Source organism: Dendrobium catenatum, unplaced genomic scaffold, assembly GCF_001605985.2.
Source record: "Dendrobium catenatum unplaced genomic scaffold, ASM160598v2 fragScaff_scaffold_716, whole genome shotgun sequence".
NCBI classification, from domain to species: Eukaryota; Viridiplantae; Streptophyta; class Magnoliopsida; order Asparagales; family Orchidaceae; genus Dendrobium; species Dendrobium catenatum.
This window is the reverse complement of record NW_021319178.1, coordinates 12,171,060-12,188,261: the sequence shown is the minus strand read 5'-3', so window position 1 is coordinate 12,188,261 and position 17,202 is coordinate 12,171,060. Positions and strand designations below refer to the sequence as shown.

Sequence of the window (17,202 nt, the reverse complement as noted above, 5' to 3'; positions counted from 1 at the left end):
TTTATGGTGCCATTTGGCAGCAAAATCACTCGGTTCAGAGGGCCTCGGATCAAACCGTTTATCCTGTGGTGCCATTTGGCGGCAAAACCGCATGTTAGAGAACACGTGCCACGTCCTTACTAGCAAGAAATTGTTTGAAAATGCATCCTAGTGATCTTTTCAACTAAGCATTAGCTCTTTGTGAGCTGAAGTAAATTTTAGATTTGTCCAACCCGGCAAACTGTTGCGGAGGGTGGATGAATTTTGATTTAAGTGGTGAATGGTTGGATTTCAATTTTAAATATCTGGATTTGGGATTTTGTTGGGATTGTTTTGGATTTGGACTTTGTGGAGCTTTGGATTTTTTAGAATTTTGGGAAGGCTTTTGAAGTATTTGAAGATTAACCCCTTCGGTTGGGATAAGCATTCAACGTGGCCATCATCGGGATGTTTGGGGTCATTTACATTTAGTGATTGAACCTTGTCGACTCGGCCAAGCTGTTGACCGAGTATCAGGTTTCTCGTAGGCTTTGTGCCTTTATTAGTGAATTCTCTTGATTGTAGACCTTAAAGGTCTAATATGAATGTATTAAAACAAATACATCGATCACCATAACTGTGTATTTGTTTAATGGTTCGAACCTTCTCGACTACTATTGATTCACTTAGTAGGATCTGGTTCGAACTTGAATTCACTTATTGACTTGCAAAGCATCCCTAGATGTCATGTGTGTACCAATAACATGCGCACCGGGCCGAGGCCCATGCGGGTTATGATTGTATTTACCTCTTTTGTGTACTTATGTGTATACAAATTACGGTGTATGTGCAGGGGTACATTGAAATAATTGTAGTTGTGCATGTAATTTTCATTTGAGTGTACACAACTTTTCATTTGAGAGCTTATAAACGAAAACGCCTTCTGTCCGCTAATATGAGTGTTGCGGATCCGGTGGTAGTGTATTGTAGATTGTAGATGCCTTATATCTGCTTGTATGAGTGTTGCAGATCCGATGGCGGTGTATTGTAAATTCTAGACGCCTTCTGTCTGCTTGTATGAGTGTTGCAGATCTGGTGGCGGTGTATTATCTTGACGTTATGAGGTATCTCCTCATCTTGATGTTGACTCCCCCTTTCTCATTCATCGGGGAGGCTCTTCTTGAGATTTTATAACCACTGCTTTGAAAGGGATTATTTTCAGGGTCTTTAGTATAGTAGACTTATTATTTCCGGTGTTTGTGGACACCAAAAACTATTTTCTTCTTAAGTATAGGACTAAGAAGAAACTTTGGAACACCAGAAAGTTTAGTTCTAATTTGTTTAAACATCTCTTTTCTTCTGCCAGGAGATATCATTTTTCGTACATCGAGTTACCCTTGTACCCAACGTACTTGAAGATCTTAATCACCATTGTCATAGGTGGCATCTGTACTTGTGTCCACAGTGGTTAATTATGCTTATAGGGTACTCACTAATGTTATCCACAAGTATTCATTTGCAGGGGGGCCGCTGTATCCACTACGACCTCTTAGAAATGTTCGTAGGAGAGTCATTTGCACCAATCTCAGGTGGGTTTGATAGTGTTTGTTTGCATTTGTTCGTAGGGACGGGTCTTCCACTATCAATTGCCCGTGTTGCCATCTCAATCTACATGCATTGTTGCTTGTATTGGAGATCTCAATAATGCACATGGGGGACACACTCCGGCATTTTGCAACCATCTATCATCCTTGCAAGTATGATGCATTGGACCTCGTAGGGACTTGTATGGGTTTCAAATGTGTTGCATTGTGTATGATGAATGTTGTATGAACTCCACTCATTACTAATTCCTTCATACATTTTGACCCCCATTGCTTATAGGACTTAGTACATTTAGCTGCATCTTGATCGTGTGTTTGTAACAGATGTTCATGATTTCTTGCATGTAAATGAGGCATGTTGAGTATCACAAATCTTCTATTTTCTCAACTAGAGGAAGAAAAGTGATGCTTGAATAACAAAGGATCCTTTATCTTGATTGTTCAAGCCTCTTGTGATCTGACCTGAGTTCAAGTCATTTTTCATTTGCATCCGAGTCCAGTTCAACATCATTTACTCAAGCTTGTTTTGAGTTTGACTTCACATTCAAGACATGGTTCCTTGAGGTTCAAGCTCTAGTAATCTTGAAAGTTCAATCTCTTATCACTTTAGTTAGAGTTTAAATTAGGTCTTTTATTTTCATTTGTCCAAGTTTTGAGTCTAGGTATAGTCCAGACTCAAAATGAGCCTCTTCCATCCGTCCGAGTCACATTGAGTTCACTCGCATTTGAGTCAAATGCTTACAAGTTCAAGTGCACAAGTTCAACTGCTTGTTCAAAGCCTTCTGAAGTCCATCTCAAGTTCAAATCAAGGTCCCCTGTGGTCTTTTCAAGTTCGAGTCTGAGTTCAAATCAAGTTCACTTGTTGTTACATTGTGCTACTTGCAAGTTCAAGATTGATTCAAGTCTTTTATAGTACAAGTCAAATCTTTGCTCAAGTTCAAATGTTCAAGTCACGCTTAATATGCAAATCAAGTCCAATTTGAGTTCAATTTATTTAAGTTTGAGCTCTCTTGCATTTAGTTCATTTGAAATTGAGGTCCTTGTATATGATTCAGTCAAGTTCAAATTATGTTCCAAGGTCCACAAGTCTACTGTTCATTCTCATTTGAGTCCAAGTTCTTATTCTTTTGAGTTCAAATCAGGCCCGTGTACAGTCGTATTTTCACCCGAAATTTCGGTAGCCTCCCGGCGTCCCCCCCGCTTAGGGGAGAACTATGGAAAACTGGGCCTCCCACCATGCTAAAGAAAAGCATGTACGATAGGTGCCCTCATATGAGGACACCGCGGCTATGAAGTCTTTGTCTACACCACACCAGAGAAAGGCGTATATGGGTCTTCGGTACCTGTTACAAGAGAAGAGCAGTTGTTTCCTCGTGAGCGGGTACTTATGAATATCCCGGTCTCGCCGTAGGCGCCGCACCGGGTTTCCATCCCACCACGCTAGAGAAAAACGTGTATATGCGGTTTTCCAGTTCAACACGAATGTCGAAAACAGGATTTTGGAACCGACGGTTTGCTCACCTACCTCGTCGTAGGTGTCGCGTCGGGTTCCCTTCCCACCACGCTAGAGAAAAGCGTGTATGGGCTGTCTGCCGGCCCGACACGAACGTCGAAGTAAGAGGGCACGATTTTGCAAACTTCTTTTTTTTTTGAAATAATAATAATAATAACAATAAATTGTTATAATGATAATGATAATAATAATAATAATAACATTATTATTATTATTAACTGTAATATTATTATTACTACTACTATTATTAATATCCTAAATAATAATAATAACAACTTAAAAAAATCTTGAAGTAAATACCGACATTAGACTCTATAGGAGAGGAAGAAGGTGAGAGAGCAGTTTATCATAATGATGATTCAAATGAAGAACCCATTAGTGATGACAGTGCTGATGACTTATCAGTTCTTATGTGATATATCATTGCTATTTATTTATGAAATTGGAATTATATGTTAATGAAAAGAATACTGGGATTTGGGAAAGTAGAATTTGAGTTGAACTATATTTCATGTTGTCTTATTATTGGGATATTTTGATTTCACTTCATATCTTATGCTTTTTATGTTTTATATTATTCACTCATTAGTATATAAAAAATTTATCATTTTATGTTTACGCAATCTTTTGATTTTGAGGCTTACGCCTCAAAACGCCTTGAGGCTTACGCCTCGCCTCACGAATGAAAAACGCCTCAATACCCAAATACGCAATTTTAAACATTGGCCCTGAGGTTTGTGGGCTAATGCTAGGTCGACGACACGATTCTGATGGCATGGAGCTTCGATCGGGTATAGGATGTAGAAGAGGAAAAGGATTGGATGCTGTAAGGGTCGGGGTAGGAAGAGGAAGAGGATTACAGGGATTAAAGGCTATGTGTGAGACCCTCGGCTGGAGTGGATTTGGGAAGAGAGGTTGATGTCTATGGAAACCTCGGTTGACTTCAGGAGTTCGGCAGGGCTGAGGGGTTGGAATCGGAGATGAGGGATTTCGTAGTGAGGAAGTAGCGAGAGGGAGGAATCGTTTGCTTGAGGTCTGCGGAGAAGCAGCTGAGGCTTCACTTATGTCTCCTTTTAATAAATCGAAAGAGAGCAGGAGTCCACGCGGGAAAGAAGACACGACACGAGCGGCGCCGTTGCAGGATATGGGCGACAGGACTGTAGCGGCTAGAGCAGTGATTTGGGTGAGATTCGGCCAAAGGTAATGATTTTTGCATTTTTTTTACTTCTTTTGTTTGTTTCTGTTTGGCTGTATACTAGAGGTCAACAGCAAATCAGCTAATTGTTGCATCATTTGTTGCCAATCCCCTTGATTATTAGCCATTTTTTTGTTTTCTTAAAAAAACACTCACACCAAGGATTTGCTAACTCGCTCTGATACCAAACTTGATGCAAACAAACTAGAAAGAAAAGTCGAGATAGGAGAATAATAGGACAATTAAAACCAAACTCGATTAAATCTAGAATGCAAACATCCAAACAAACACCAAATCAAACGAAAAGTCAAACAAACAAAACAAAATTATAAAATAAAAATACTATCCTCAGAATAACTGGCAAGCGGTTTCCTCAGATGCAACGAAAAGTATGTAAAATATGATAAGTGCTTAGGGCTTGCAAACCAAAGGTCCACCACAACAATAAGGTCTAACGTCCAACCAAACTCCTCCTGCAAATGTCACCAAATTCTGCCAACAAACAACTCCAATAACTCAAGAAGAAGGATATAAGTAGAGTGGAACTTGCGTATAGAATAAGAGATTAGAAGCCAAGACGAAAATAAAGAGGAGGAAGAGAGGATTGGAACAAGCTCTCAAGCTTTTCCAAGAAAGGAGAAGAAACCTTTAGGTTTTTAGAGAATTTTCTCAAGATAATCAACAACCTCCTCATTACAAATACATCTCTAATTTATAAGAGAGAAGGGGCAGCCAAATAGCCATTACACCTCCATCTAAACCAAACAAAAAAGGCTAGAAATAATCCCATAACAGCACCCGAAAAGACATCACAGAGAACCGGGTAAAAGCAGCCACGGGAAGGAGCAGTAAACAATCACGGGAAACAACACCAGGGAGAAACCGAAGGGACACAAAAAAAGGGAAAAGGCAAGGTTCCAACTCCACATAATGGCTTTCAAGTGCAATGAATCCTCCAAATAATGAGCTAAAACATCAGCTCAAGCAATAATGAGCTGGAATCAAGTAGCTCCCAAAAATTCAGCCATAAACCAAAGCAGCCAAGGCCCAACCCTGGGGCAGCCAAGGCCCAACCCGAGAGGCAACAAGCAGCCCAAAGACCAAAAGAACCCAAGAAGCTAGCACACCCAAGGTTTGTCTTGCCCAAGCACATCTTACTCATGATCATTTGATGTTTTCCATCATAGGATAATATAAAAAAACTAAACAAACATTATAATATTCAAATTACAATAAAACAAAAATAAACTGAAATAATGCATGCATCAATTCTACGGTTGTTTTGGAGTTTTGTAGATTTAGTATTGCGCACGAATTTTTGGTGTTATGATCATCTCTATGATGCACCAACACTTCTCCTCAAAGAGGCGTGCAGTGTCCGACACCGTTTCCGACACGACACTCGTCCGACACTCCTCCGACACATGTCGGACACACCAAAAACGTGTCCGATTAAAAAATATTAAATGCAAATTGGACACCCGTGTCCAACACGCGTATCTTAAATATTTTATGAATTTTTTTAAATATAATTTCGTGTCCAACACGCATAACTAAATTTCTTATTTCCTATCCACAACACCAAATCAACGTTCGCACTTAATTCCCTATCATCGAATATTCTCATTTTCATTTCTTTTTGGTACCGCTAGGTACCGCTCAGTACATGCTAGGTACCGCTAGGTACATGCGCGGTACCGCTCGGTACATGCTCGTAACCGCTCGATATCTTTTCATACAAATAACTTACGAATTTTAAAAACAAGCAGAACTTCAAGTATCATCCTCTTCTTGTTATGAGAGAAATTAGAGTACATACTCATTTATTCAATCAATGAAGAGGAATAAAATAAGTCCACAACGAGCTGAAGATTTAGTTTATGTGCATACAAATTTTCGTCTTTTATCAAGGAAAATCCCACTTTATATGACATGTGATAACAAGATGTGAGATGTTGCTGGAGATGGGTTATTTTAAATAAATAACTTAGCTACAGGTAATCATTCTGCTTACAATTTTGTTGCACTAACAAAATTTTTTCCCAGAACAAAAAATGAATATATATAATTTTCTAAATTCTATACACAAACTTCCTACATTAAATCTAATAATAATGGTAATTTTAAATTTCCTACTGTAAATATGAATAACTAATATATAAAATTGTAAACGAATATACAAATTTTCTATAAAAAAGTTGTAATATGACTTAAAACAAGTCTGTAATCTAATAGAAACCATGTTATATGAAAAAGAAACTCAAATTTAAATTATTTTCAAGAAAAAAGTCAAAAATAAGAAAATACTTCAAACTATTTTTTAAAGAGAATCTGATATATGAAATCTCAAATTAATTGAAAATCTTAAAAAAGATGAGATTTACCCTTAAATCCTTGAAGAAATGAAAGAAATTTCTGTAGAACCTAACTAGAATGATCCAGGCTTTTGGAGCAGGAAAAAATGGCAGAAGGTAGGCTGCTCTGTTTTGTTTGCATTAAATGGAGAAGAAAGGGGCCATTGATTACGGCAGAAATTTCTACCGGTTTTAGTAAAACTTTTCAATGGAAATTTAATAACCGGCAAAATTTTTGACGAAAATTTCCATCGGAAATTACGGCGGCAAGTACATTGGTATTATATAATTTTTTTCTATCAAAATTTCACTGGAAACATTGCTGGAATTTCTAACTGTTATCGTAAATAAGCATTTTTTCAGTAGCGTAACAATTCAACCAACTGCTCCAATTGGATAAAAAAAAACCAACAACAATTCAAAGCTTCCAGAATCATAGCTCCAAGATCCCACGGGCCAATCAGCCAGATATGAAATTTCCACTGCCAAAGCCATCCAATTACAACCGCTCAAGGAAAGAAAATCACAGTTTCAGTCCATAAAATCTATATATGGACAAATAGATAATGCCAAAGCGCCATGGCCAAGCAATTCTCCATCAAACGCTCAACCAGAATGAATGAAAAATGGAGCTTTTTAAAACTAATAACAAGTAGTATGAGTAAGGCTGCTGTTGCTGATGATGACATTTTCTACCTGTTGTGCTGATGCTATATGTTTGACTCTGTTGACATAGATTTTCCATGAGAATACCTTTTGTTTTCAAGGCTTCGCATTTTTTAACCCTGTCATACATATTGCAATATAGTTCACTAATGTTTATTATTATTTTAAATGTTTTTTAATATAAATACTAATTATTTAGGCATTTCTATTAGATCTGAAAAGCCAATTGAATGAGCTTGTTTCTTTTTTACATTATTTTCATTTAATACTGTAGATATCATTGAATTGCTTATTTGTAACATATATTTCATGGTTTTAATAGGAAATCACTGGTGGAATGGGTGTTGATATTGCTGTAGAAGCATTGGGAAAACCATTAACTTTTATGCAATGCACAAAAGCTGTGCGAGATGGTGGCAAAGCAGTTATCATAGGGCTTGCTCCAACCAATGCATTGGGGGAGATTGAATTGACTCGCCTAGTCCGCAGACAGGTAACCATTAGCTCCCGTAAAATGATTTTTAACTGCTATTTCAGTATGCCTTAAGATAAATTATTATTCAGCAGATGTTGTTTGTATCCCTTGTATTTATATAGTATATTATTTGGGTGTTGAAGAAATTAGAGAGAATGATACTCAAACCGGTTTACTTTTTCAATTCCTTATGATTTCCTTCTGCTTGTTCACCAATAACCTCACATAGCCTTAGTAAACTGGATATTTTTAAGTTTAAGTCAAGCAATTATTTTTTTCATTTCGTCCTTGATAATGTTAGACTTAGAGTAAACTACATATATTGGTTTCATGTGTGACACGAGTCAACATCTGATTGGATTTGCTTTTCTGAGCTCATGTAAACATTTGAATGGGACTCCAAATCCGGTCCATTGACAGAAGAATTTACAATTATAATATATAGTCTTGCTAATGCATAACTTGTTAAATGTGTTTGCATGCTGTGTGTTTGTAAATATGCATATATGAAGAGCGAGTCTTAAGGGTTCTAATCAGACAACTCGGAAAGCTTGCTTTCCATATCAATTTTATTTTACAATCATTTTGTTTTCAAACTTTGAATCTATAAAATCTCCATTAATATTCAACACCATTAAAATTAGTTAGGGGCAAAATTTTATAACATTGACAATCATTCGGTTGATCGGGCACATCAAGAATTTCTATGAATGATCGTGCTGATATTGCAATCCAATATCCTTTATCCTTTTTCTTTTTTGAAATGAATGAATTTTGTGTGGATACCTAACTTTTTGAATGTATTGATATGTTCAATGATTTTGATTTTCAAAAATGTTCGATCAATGTGTTGTTTCTCTTCATTCTAGATTTTTTATTTAGCTATCCTTAATTCAGAGCTGGTAATGCGGACATCTACTGAGTCTTCCCAATTCTTCTGCAACTTAGCTTAAGTTTTTGTTGGGAGTTCGACGGTGGTTTTGGAGTTTTGTAGATTGAGTATTGCGCACGAATTTTTGGTGTTATGATCATCTAGATCTCAGTTCTAGTACGGTATTGTGTTGGAGGATTAGGTTGGTGCGACATTGTGTGCTGATGTGTTTTGCGATCTACTCATTGCCCGACTTCTAGCAGGTGGAAATTTTGGAAGTTGCAACATTTTGGCTAGACCTTACGTGATCATGTTGTCAATATATATATATATAAAATTTATAATTGAAACCTTTAGACATTAAGGCATCATGCATTGGATATGTTTTCGAAGTTTAAAGTTTTTTTTTTAGGCTAGCATAAAATGTCATGCTCCATTTCGACTACTCTTAGTCAAGCACAATACATGAAAGCGGCAGAAAACCCAATCAAGCACATTTTATTGCAACACTGATTGTCTCTGAGCAAATAGGATCGAGTGGGTAAAAGATGTCTGCCTAGATTATCACAAAATATACACTACTCTCTTTTTATTCCATCCAACATATCCATCATAATTATTGTGGAAGGATTATGAGAGTCAGAAGTCAAGCACTCTTGGTAAAGATTCTTGAGCATATAAATTTTAACCATTGAATTGATCCTCTCATGATCCTTAGATTGCAATCCATTTGCCTCATCTTACCTACCTAGCATGTAGCCCCTCTTTGATAATTTTTGCTTGTAAATAGCTTTGATTTAGTTTTATTATAAAAGTTTTAGAAAAGTCTATAAATAATTCCACATTTTGTACAAAATCAAGTAATAAATTTTAAGAACAACATCAAGCCTTTATCCCACTATGTGAGGACGGCTGCATGAATCCTTTCTACTTTTCTATACGGTATCAAAGCGAGTGTACAGTTTTTATTTTCCAATATTTGTTCTTCTTTCTCTAACTTCTTGTCGAGACTTTTTCACTTCATTATGATTGATTTTTTTTCTTTTTAAATGCTCTTCCAAGGAGTCAACCAGCATGAATGATAAAAATTATATTAAAGATGAATTCTAGGGGCTAGCTTCACATTCATCTAAATGGGAGAAATTATTTGAAATTGTCACATTTCTAAAAAAACATGAAAATTTTATGATTTTTTTTATCCTCCTAATCTAAAGATAAAAATTTATACTTTGAGATGAAGCAAATTCCATTATTTTGGCATAGCTGTGAAATATTATGATGATGCTTGAATTCAGTGGGCAATATATGCACCTCTCTATTGCAAACAAAGTTTAAGACATCATCAAACAAACACACTCAAAAGTGAAAGATATTGGCAAGATCTATGAGATCAAAACTGAGATTTCAATAACTAAGAAACGTAACATTCCTATTATTGAGTACTTAATGCAAAGAAGCTTTATTTGATTAAAATAAATTATTACCAAGTTGAAGTGGAGGAAATGCATCGGGCTTGTTGTGTGATTGAAAAATCCCTCCTCAAACTTCAGAGAAAATTTTATAAGATCACGGTGAGATTTGCTATGCTTTATAGTGCATAATGTTGTCAATTAAAAGAGAAGCATAATATTAAGTTAAGTGTTACAGAGATGAGGATGCTCAAGTGGTTGATTGGCTTTACGCTTAGAGATAATATACAAAATGAGCATATAAGTGAAAGGTTTGAAAGGTTGGAGTAGCTCCAATGGAAGATAAGATTAGAGAGAGTCGTCTTAAATGGTTTGCTCGCATAGAATTGTAGCCTTTCAATGGCCCGGTTTGGTGGGTAGATGTATTAGATTTGGCTTATATTAAAAAAGGTAGAGGTAGACCTAAAAAGTCTTAGAAAATATTAGAAATGACCTTTCTATGGTATTTTATGATACATATTATATTGTATGAGGATGCAAGCAATTCATGTGATTGAGAGCTATGAATCTAGGAGCGAATCAAAAATCAAATAAATGAAAATATTGTATTATATATATAAGACATTTTTCTCCTAAAAATTGGTTAAATTTACTTATCATATTATACAATCCTTAAATCATATTGTACGATTCGGTCAAGTTTTTTAATAAATACCCCTTTAAGGTTTCTAATCAAGCATCCTTATAGAGATACAGTTTTAAAAAGCTCTAAAAGGTGAATTTGAGATTAGACGGTTGTTGTAATATGAGGGTTTTGGAGAGAGAATTCTATTTGCTACTTCTTTATTTTTTAGATTTTTAACCATTCAAACAATTTTTTATTTTTTGTGAGATTTTGTAACATTAGTTTCTTCCCCCAAATAAATCCTTAATCTCTGATTTGGGAGTTGAATTTCTAATCTAAGAGATTGATATACTTTGTTTGTAAAAGATCTGTTGCTGTTGTTGAGATTTTTTCATGTATCATATAATCTAATTGGTGGCGTAGGGTAGCCATGATTTATATTTTTTTTTTATTTATTTTTTTTTTTTTTTTTTTGGGGGGGGGGGGATTCGGCCCCGGCCTTCATCCGCGTTGCTTTTTCTTTGGGAGAGTTTTAACGGAATTATGTTCCGGAGTAAATTTTGGGAAGACAGATGGGTTTGTAGATAAGACACTACCCAGAGATTTCGCCCTCATTTTGCGAGGACTTTTTGATCTGAGTTCTAGTTTCCTATAGGCGCAAACCCCTATAGTTGATTACCCTTCTCGGTGATGAGAGAAGAACTTTCGATTAAGGCTAGTCATCAATCAGATACGTATAAATACACATGTTATTTGGCATCGTAGCAGCATGAGTTTGGAGTTTGAAGGGTTGATGTTGGAAGTTTGGGTATCTGAAAATTCGATATTTAAAATTTGAAATTTTACCATCTTACACTTAAAGCGGATGGTGGGGGAATAGATGATGGACCCGATCAAGATCCCATAGTTCCATCCTCCTGGGCCATTGTGTTCCCTGGTCTACTTAGTCAGACGAGGTAGTCAACCCAACATGACAGAATGATCCTTGTCGGCTGCCATAAGTTGCTTCATCCAAGGGGACCTTGTGAACCTGAGGTGAATGTTTATCTAAGAAGACAAATTTGAATCCACCTTAGCTAACAAAGGGCTTTGTGCCCTATCAATTATATTCTATTGATTCATATATCAAGGATTTGATGCCACTAAGGAACATATTGGCTCTGGCCATAATCGGTATTTCGTGGTGCCATTTGGCGGCAAAACCACTTGGTTCAGAGGGTGTCGGGTCATAACCGTTTATCCTGCGGTGCCATTTGGGAGCAAAATCATTGGTTAGATGACACGTACTACGTCCTTACTAGCAAGAGATTATTTGAGAATGGATCCTAGTGATATTTTCGACTAGGCATTAGCTCTATGTGAGTTAACGTAAATTTAAATTTGTCCACCTCGGTAAGCTGTTATGGAGGGTGGATGAATTTTACTTTAAATTGTTGGATGGTTGGATTCCGTTTTAAATGTCTTGGAGTTTGGAATTTTGGAGATTTTGAGTTTCATGGGTATTTGGGAAGCATTTTAAACATCTTGAATTAACACCTCCGGTTGAGATCTACATTCAACACGGCCATCATCGAGGTGTGAGGGGTTATTTCCCTTTGTTGATTGAACCCTGTCGACTCCGTCAGTTTGCTGACATAGAATCGGGTTCGTCATAGGCTTTGTGCCATTATTGGTGAATTTTCTTTGTTAAAGGCCTTCAAGGCCTAATATGAATGTATTAATTAAATATTTCGGTCGACCTCACGATCGCATATTTATTTAAGGATTCGAGCCTTGTCGATTCATATCTACCCGCACAGGAGGATCTGGCTCGAACTTGGGCTTATTTATTGACCCGCACAGCATCCCTAGTCGTCACGTGTGTATCCATAACACGCTCGCCCGGGCTCATGTGGGTTTTGTGATTGCATTTACCCATTTTGTGTACCTATGTGTATACAAATTACGGTGCATGTGCGAGGGCATTTTGGACATTTGAAGGCTCTTCTACGGCATCTCGTAGAAGTTTTCATTTTTTGCATTTCACGCTACACTTGCTTGTAGATTGGGCCACTGCTTGCATTTTCAGTCTTCTACGAGCAAATTGCTTTGAACGCAGATCTTCTAGCACCATCTACAAGTATTTGCGTTGACTACGAATCTTCCATATTTGCCTGTAGATAGCACATTGTGTTCATGACAGATCTCCTACAACGATCCTTAGGAGCTCGCATCTATTATAGTCTTTCTGTACTTGCCCGCAGATGAAGTGTTGAATGTATGCTTATGTCTACAGTGGATCAATCACATTTACAATATATCTATCAATGTTGCTTGCGAGTGAATTGCAACCTCTCTACACACTGATTACAAGCACCTCGTAGCATTTAGTGTGCACTGCTTGTATATGTTTTTGAAGGAAATATACTACATTCATTGTCTACCGTTGGTTGTCACCAGTAAGTGTACTATTATGTATGCCACAGTTCTTCCATTGTCATTATCTGCAGGAGTTTGGTGTGCTTGCATGTATTACAGATGGGCAGCACACCAATTTCTTCATACACATTTGTCAATGATCTCTGATATCCACTTGCATGCTCCCCCATTTTTGCTTATGGATGAGAACATCATATACACTGCAAGATTTCAGTCATCAACTCCTAATCTTTTAGGTTGGTGGTTGTGTATATGAAGAACTCCTTTACTTTTATTTGTGGATGAAGCGATGTGTTCTTTATGAATCTTCTAGCGCCATAAGTGTTTCTATTAATTACAGCTCTTTTAATGTTATTTGCAAGTGTATTGCATTTCTTGTATACGACCGCTAGCTAGTTGTCATGTTTATTGAAAGTGAAAGAGCCCATCAAGTCATTTTTGTTGATAGTTTGCATCGTTGCTAGCTATCATCTGGAGGTAGACCATTGTATAAATTAGGAGTCTTGTATGATGAATTTCCTTGATGACAATTACATTCTAATTGGAGTATCAAATCCACTAAAAATCCCATGTTGTTAATCATGAATATGTTGCTACATGTCAATTTGTTCCCTCTTGATGATTGCTTGCAAGTTCCCTTTTTAAGCTTTAGTTATTACGAGCATCGTGTTCATTCATCGGTATTCATTTGAGTATATCAGGAATTGATTGTCGTCCTTATTTGCTTGCAAATAGACTCCACTTGCAAATTCTTTATCCTTGAAGGTGGTTTGTCATACGCATGATAAACTTGATATCATGTCTTTACCCCACTTGAGATGATCATTACAAATCTATTATTGTTATCCAAAGAGAGATTTCATGTTAAAGCTTATACATGAATCCTTTGCTTGTTTGCATAAGGTCTTAAATGATTCAAATTAAGCATTCTAATTGAAATGACAACTCCGTTGTTATCATTCAAGACAAATTCTTTATGTTTATTTGTGGTCTTTTGTATTTGTTTAAGTTCAAATTTACTTCGTTTAGTGTCAAGCTCGAACTACTTGGGCTTAAATTCTTTTGCATCAAGTCCCCTTCTTTATTGATTGATGTTCATTCAGGTGTCTTCCACAAGTTCATTTAATATTTGCTTGTTCATTAGAATGATCTAGGCCTTTAGTTAACATTTGCACTGATGTGATTGTATGTTTGCCAAATTAAAATTCAATTCCTTGTGATCCAAATTGAGTTCTCTCTATCACTTTCAAGTTCAAGCTCCTTGTAGTTCAAGTCAAATTTAAAGAAAGTCCTCCATTGTTACTTGATTGAGTTTAGTACAAGTTCAGTTTGAGTCAAGTTCTTTGTTCTGTTGATAAGTCCAGTTCATGCTCGAGTTTCTTGTGGTCTTCTTGAGTTCAAACTCGATTCAAGTTTAAGTCTTTCGTGGTTCATTTAGGTTCTAGTTTAGGTTCAAGTTAAGTTCATTTCATATTCAAATCAGGTTCAAGTGTCCCCTGTTAATTTCTCCAAGTCCTTCTGTTTCTCAGGCGAAATTTCGACAGTCTCTCGGCGTCTCCCCCATTTAGGGGAAAAACCAAGAGGCAGCCTTCTCCCCATGCTACATGAGCGCTTCAGGTAGGTGTCGGTGACACCACGGCGGCATTTTCTTCAATCCCCATTACGCTACATGAGCGCTTAGGAGTCTCTGAGCACCTGTTGAAAAGAAAACATAGTCATTTCCCCACGTATGGGTACTTAATTTTTGTCCCCTTCATGCTACATGAGCGTTATGGGGATTACCCACCTCGTTGCAAGTGTCGCACCGGTTTCCTTCCCCCCGTGCTACGTGAGCACATAGGGAGGTTTGCCGCCTCTACGCAAGTGCAAGTGCGAGGTTTTTAAGTTAGAAATTTTTATACCTTTATGTAGGGGTGACGACGATGATGTTGGAGTACACAAAAATCAACACTCTTCTTTTTCTTCACTTTGTCCTATATATATATATATATATATATATAGAGAGAGAGAGAGAGAGAGAGAGAGAGAGAGCCTCTGTTTTATTTGGGTTCGGGTTGTATAGGGTTAGTTAGGTTTGGGTTAGCTATAACTGGGAGCTTGGTCGGCTACAAGCAGAGGGGCGACGACAGTGGCTATATAGGATCGTGGGATTGGCCTGAGAAGAGATCGGTCTAGCAAGGTCTTGGAGGGTCAAAGGCTAGACAATGGTGTTTGTCTAGGATAGAGGTCGGAAGGCTTGCAGGAAAGGACTAGGGCAGGAGGTCGGCTAGGGGAGGTTTGGCCGCAGGAGGTATTATCGTCGGTAGGGCTTTCATTTGTGGGTAAGTGTCGGATGGGAGCTCTGGCGTCGGCATGAGGCAGGGCCTTCAACTTCTCTCTCTCTCTCTCTCTCTCTCTCTCTACTGACCAAATTTTGGCTGGGAATGGGGATTGACGTTGAGTAGAGACCCTCGATCAAGTCGGAAGAGGGAAAGGCAATGGGTTTATTGCAGGTATTGAGAATGGAGGTTGCGGCAGTTGGAGTCGAAGGGAGATGCGAGGAAATGGGAGGAGCAGTGAGGTGTTGATTTCAGCTGTCTGGGAGGAAGATGCTGGATGAAGAGGAGCCCAACGTTCTCATTTCTGTCTCGTTTTAACGACGCGAATCAGACGACGATTGAGGCGAGTGCACAGGATTTACGGGATGCGAACAGAGATGTTGATGTAGATACGAGGTTTCCGGGATTTCTGGCGGGATTTGCGGGGGATTCGACGAATCATAGCAGGTCTGATTTTATCTTAATTTTGATTTTTTTTTAACTGAATGGGTATACGAGCAAAACCCTAAATTTTGAGCTGTTGCACATCATATGGTGGTGTAATCTAGCTCATTACTAATAAGCAAACATTTGCCTTTTCTATTCTATACACTAGTATGGTAGCTTATTTTGTTTGTCACTTTATAAATTTTTTGTATGAAGAGACGCTGTAATGCTCCATCTTATCAACAAAAATAACTTCTAAATCAGTTAACTGTGAATTGGATGCTACCTCTGAACTTGAACTATAACCATGGATTGGCAAAGAAAGGTTAAGGAGCGAATTTTGAAGGCCAATAAATTACTATATCATTATCTCATACCACATCATTGATCCTGTACACAACTACTACCGTACCTATGGAATCGTTTTGTGGAAATTTTCCAGAAGTAATTTGATCCACAAACTGCTGAAGACTGTAAGTAATATTCCTTGTCAAATGCTTGGTATGCAACTCCTTGGTTGAAGTACTCCAAGAAAGCCTAGAACACTATAAAAAAATTGGGCCTATATGTGAACTTAAGCCTCAACTGTATCGTTAGTGCCTCATGATTTTGATGCGTATTTGAGAAGTTACATAAAAATTACTGTTCTTACTACTGTTTGCACGTCCCTGTGATTCATGATATGTAGTTAAATGAATATCCAGCCTTAATTAAGTACTTAAGAGGTTCCTTCTTATCACCTTTTCAGAATAGAAGTAAAAAAGAATGCTATTTCTCAATCTGCAAGCACTTTTTTAGCCCTCCAGATTAATTTAAAAGGGCATAAATCCGCCATTACCATTTCATTTATTTTCTTTCCAAGCTAGTGGACTTTTAACCAAAACAATTAGATCATCATGTTAGCATATTTCTATTCTTTGCTAGAGAATGTTCATCATTATCTTTGTCGTCCTCATCATCAACATCATCATCATTCAACATCATCATCATTCGTAGATGATGTTATAATTGAATTATTTCTTATTATACATTCCTAGTTTGTGTGGTCTTCCTTGCTTATTTGGCGTTTCATCAAATGGTACTAGTCTGGGTGACTAAGGCTTTGTTTGGGACAGCTTTCGTACTGCTTCCTTAAATGACTTTTTACTATAAAATTTTTAATTCAAAAATTTTTTGTACTAGAATGTTATTTTAAAAAGCAACAACAAAGCTCTCCCAAACGAAGCCTAAGCTTTTTCACTGCATCTTAAAGCAGTTTTTTAGTACAAAAAATTAAAATTTTTGTATTAGAGAGCCGCTTTATGAAGCAGTAAAAAAATAATCCAAAACGAAACCTAAGTTCATCAAACAAGTCTTTTGGTTAAGATCAT

General features: G+C 37.1%; 1 protein-coding gene across 1 annotated transcript in view; it reads left to right on the top strand.

The window, feature by feature from the left end:
- Positions 1–17,202, top strand: part of LOC110109138 (alcohol dehydrogenase) — a 70,342-nt gene that overhangs the window by 52,737 nt on the left and 403 nt on the right. The window contains exon 7 of the mRNA XM_028696099.1: positions 7,613–7,783. Within this exon, the coding sequence (XP_028551932.1) occupies positions 7,613–7,783 (171 nt within the window). The remainder of the gene's footprint in view (positions 1–7,612; positions 7,784–17,202) is intronic.